Consider the following 4,159-nt stretch of genomic DNA (forward strand, 5'->3'; position numbering starts at 1 on the left):
GTGCCACATCCCAGTCTTCTGCTGGATCACTGCTACAGTTCTGGAGGAGGTGATGAAGACCAGAGAGGGAGGAGAGCTACCCAAGACCCTGACTGAGATGTACGCTGAATTCCTGGTGTATCAGATTCATCAGACAAAAGAAAAGTATGACCCAGAAGAGTGCATTCAGTACATTGAGTCATTAGCAAAACTAGCTTACCATCAGTTGGAAAAGGGGAACCCGATCTTCTACGAGAAAGATCTCAAAGAGAGTGGCATTGATGTCAGTGGAGCCTCGGTGTGTTCAGGAGTGTTAACAGAGATCTTCAAAGAGCAACGTGGGAAGAAGAAGGATAAAAAAAAGATGTTCAGCTTCATCCATCTGAGTGTTCAGGAGTTTCTGGCTGCTCTCCATGTAGAGAGGGCAGTCATTTACAGAAACAAGAACGTGATGTTTGGGCAAAGTCTGGGTCAACAAATGCGAATGGTTTTCAGCACAAAATTGGTGATGTCTAAGGTCCACAGGTTGGCTATTGACAAGGCCTTACAGAGTCAAAACGGACACCTGGACCTGTTCCTCCGATTCCTCCTGGGTCTTTCACTGGAGACTAATCAGATTGTTCTTGAAGACCTGCTGAAACCCACAGGAACTAGCCCCGTGACCAATCAGGATACAGTGGAGTACATCAAGAAGAAGATCAGTGAGAATCTGTCTGCAGAGAGAAGCATCAATCTGTTCCACTGTCTGAATGAACTGAATGATCGTTCTCTAGTGGAGCAGATCCAACAGGCCCTGAGTTCAGGAAGTCTCTCCACAGATGAACTGTCTCCTGCTCAGTGGTCAGCTCTGGTCTTCATCTTACTGTCATCAGGAAACGATCTGGACGTGTTTGACCTGAGGAAATACTCTACTTCAGAGGAGGCTCTTCTGAGGCTGCTGCCAGTGGTCAAAGCCTCCAAAAAAGCTCTGTAAGTATCAGATAACTTCAGATACTAACTGGATGGGATGTGTAGGTTTGTTCTCAACTAATGAATGTTTAACCCTTATGTTGTCCTCCCGGGTCAAAACCTGAAAATTGTTTAAGTTTTCACTAACACCACCTACTAGTTGTACAGTAGTTTTTAGAATTCATGGTAAATAACCCTGATTTATATAGAATTATACAGAATATTCGAGTTAAAAAAGCAGAAATTATGTATTAGTTTGACTACAAGTTAAGATCAGAGGAATGAAAGTGATCAGTTGTATTTGTAAAGAGCGTTGTAAGGAATGTAATCCACTTTTTGTGGTAATTTGGTTAAAAAGAAACTAATATTTCAGATAGAGACCTTTTTAAAGGAGGACAACAGGAGGGTTAAGTCAACTGATAATCATAAGAGTCAGTCAACACATTAATTAATTTATTAATTGACAAACTTACAAATAGTTTTTTTAGTTTCATTTTATCTCCACTGATTACTGCAGCCAATAGAAAAAAAGATCTTGTATTTAATAGTTTATTTATGGCTTTAATTTATTTTCGTGAATGATTGGGATCCAATTTTCCAATTGGGAATTTGTTTCTATTCCATTAATAACGATCTGATTCCAGTAATATACACAATATTAAAGCTGCAGTCAGAGTTTGCCGGGCCCTCACACCTCCTTGCATGTCGGGGTTACTTGCACGGCTCTCGGACACTGCAAATCATCACCAATGAAAATATAACTATCTGCCTAGTTTTATGATACCTCAGTCAATAGTCTACATTAAACGGTTCAATAGTTATTACAAAGGGGCGTGGCTAAAGCATAGAGGGCGGGCCAAATATCTCATCCAAAGACTTTATGTCATAGAGTTCTTTAGCTGTGAAAGGGGGTGTGGCTAAAGCATAGATGTCCTCAGGTCTGGACTCTTGTTGACTGTGAGACATTTCAACCAGAATGGACCTTACAATAACTTCTTCGTTGATTGATAAATGCTCAAAATTTCCGCCACGCCGCTTTGCTGTGTTTTAATGTCTTTTCATCGTTGAGGTCTTTAGATGACACAGACCAAATTTGAATTTGATTGGATGAAATCTGAGTAGTTCGTTAAAGTATAGCACCTATAGTTTTAGGCTTACTTTAGCGCTAGCGAGCCACTTTTGTGCGCCTATTGTTACCCTTAAAATACGTAATTTTTGACCAGGCTCAAGACCCTCAAAAAGGCCATTCATTTGCAGGGATAAAGAATAATAATTCCTTCAGTGTCAATAGGGCCTTTGCCACTGTCGGCACTTGGGCCCTAAAGGCTGTTGTACAGTTGACACATCTGAGCTGTGGGAGTATGAGAAGTTACAGCGCTCCCATGACGTCAGACTGGCGCTCATCAGGTCTGCTGAGGCTCGGATACCGCACGTTTAGTAATCCCTTCAGTTTTAATGTTGACACCTAGGCCCTAATAAGACAAAACATGTTTGAATCATAACCCCAGTAAGGACAACCTTAGAAATGTGATTGTTTACATTATCTGTGACAGAAACAACATACGTGTTTTGTCTTTATTACAAACTCTTCTTCAGGCTGAGTGGCTGTAATCTGTCAGAGAGAAGCTGTGAAGCTCTGTCCTCAATTCTCCACTCAGAGTCTTCTAGTCTGAGAGAGCTGGACCTGAGTAACAACAACCTGCAGGATTCAAGAGTGAAGCTGCTCTCTGTTGGACTGGAGAGTCCACAATGTAAACTGGAGACACTCAGGTAAGGAATAATAAACCTGTAAAAGATTGATCTGATCTGTCACATGTCAGTTGTCTTCAGTGAGCTCAACATTTCTCTTTCATTAAAGTAGTGCATACCTAAATATAAGGGTAAAGCTATATTAAATAAATATAGAAATGTTTTTACATATGTTCTGCATACATTTTTAGGCTGAGTGGCTGTAACCTGTCAAAGAGAAGTTGTGAAGATCTGTCCTCAGTTCTCAGATCTGATTCATCTGGTCTGAGAGAGCTGGACCTGAGTAACAACAACCTGCAGGATTCAGGAGTGAAGCCTCTCTCTGCTGGACTGGAGAGTCCACACTGTAAACTGGAGACACTCAGGTGATGAATAGTAAATCTGTTAAAGATTAATCAGATCTGTCACATATCAGTTTACTTTAGTTATTTACACACTTTTCTTTCATTAAAGTTATGCCTTCTTAAATATAAGGGTAAGCTATATTAAATAAATATAGAAATCTTTACACATATGTTCTGTACATATTTTTAGGCTGAGTGGCTGTAACCTGTCAGAGAGAAGTTGTGAAGATCTGTCCTCAGTTCTCAGCTCCCAGTCATCTAGTCTGAGAGAGCTGGACCTGAGTAACAACAACCTGAAGAATTCAGGAGTGAAGCTGCTCTCTGTTGGACTGGAGAGTCCACACTGTAAACTGGAGACTCTCAGGTGATGAATAGTAAATCTGTTAAAGATTAATCAGATCTGTCACATATCAGTTGTCTTCAGTGAGTTCTCCATTTCTCTTTCATTAAAGTAGTGCATACCTAAATATAAGGGTAAGCTATAATAAATATACATTGAAATGTTTTCACATATGCTCTGCAAATATCTTTAGGCTGAGTGGATGTAACCGGTCAGATAGAAGTTGTGAAGCTCTGTCCTCAGTTCTCAGCTTAGAATCCTCTAGTCTGAGAGAGCTGGACCTGAGTAACAACAACCTGCAGGATTCAGGAGTGAAGCTGCTCTCTGTTGGACTGGAGAGTCCACACTGTAAACTGGAGACTCTCAGGTAAGGAATAATAAACCTGTAAAAGATTAATCTGATCTGTCACATGTCAGTTGTCTTTAGTGAGTTCAACATTTCTCTTTCATTAAAGTAGTGCATACCTAAATATAGGGATACGCTTTATTAAATATACATAGAAAGGTTTTCACATATGTTCTGCACATATTTTTAGGCTGAGTGGCTGTAACCTGTCAGAGAGAAGCTGTGAAGCTCTGTCCTCAGTTCTCAGCTCCCAGTCCTCTAGCCTGAGAGAGCTGGACCTGAGTAACAACAACCTGCAGGATTCAGGAGTGAAGCTGCTCTCTGCTGGACTGCAGAGTCCACTCTGTAAACTGGAGACACTCAGGTCAGTAATACTAAACCTGTAAAAGATTAATCTGATCTGTCACATGTCAGTTGTCTTTAGTGAGTTCAACATTTCTCTTTCATTAAAGT

The 4,159-nt window shown here is 40.5% G+C and overlaps 1 protein-coding gene across 1 annotated transcript in view; it reads left to right on the plus strand.

The window, feature by feature from the left end:
• Nucleotides 1-4,159, plus strand: part of LOC117940890 (NACHT, LRR and PYD domains-containing protein 12-like) — a 32,673-nt gene that overhangs the window by 14,123 nt on the left and 14,391 nt on the right. The window contains exons 5-8 of the mRNA XM_034866012.1: nucleotides 2,524-2,697; nucleotides 3,211-3,384; nucleotides 3,554-3,727; nucleotides 3,897-4,005. Coding sequence (XP_034721903.1) covers nucleotides 2,524-2,697; nucleotides 3,211-3,384; nucleotides 3,554-3,727; nucleotides 3,897-4,005 — 631 coding nt within the window. The remainder of the gene's footprint in view (nucleotides 1-2,523; nucleotides 2,698-3,210; nucleotides 3,385-3,553; nucleotides 3,728-3,896; nucleotides 4,006-4,159) is intronic.

This window comes from Etheostoma cragini, unplaced genomic scaffold (genome assembly GCF_013103735.1).
Source record: "Etheostoma cragini isolate CJK2018 unplaced genomic scaffold, CSU_Ecrag_1.0 ScbMSFa_367, whole genome shotgun sequence".
In the NCBI taxonomy this organism is placed as follows: Eukaryota; Metazoa; Chordata; class Actinopteri; order Perciformes; family Percidae; genus Etheostoma; species Etheostoma cragini.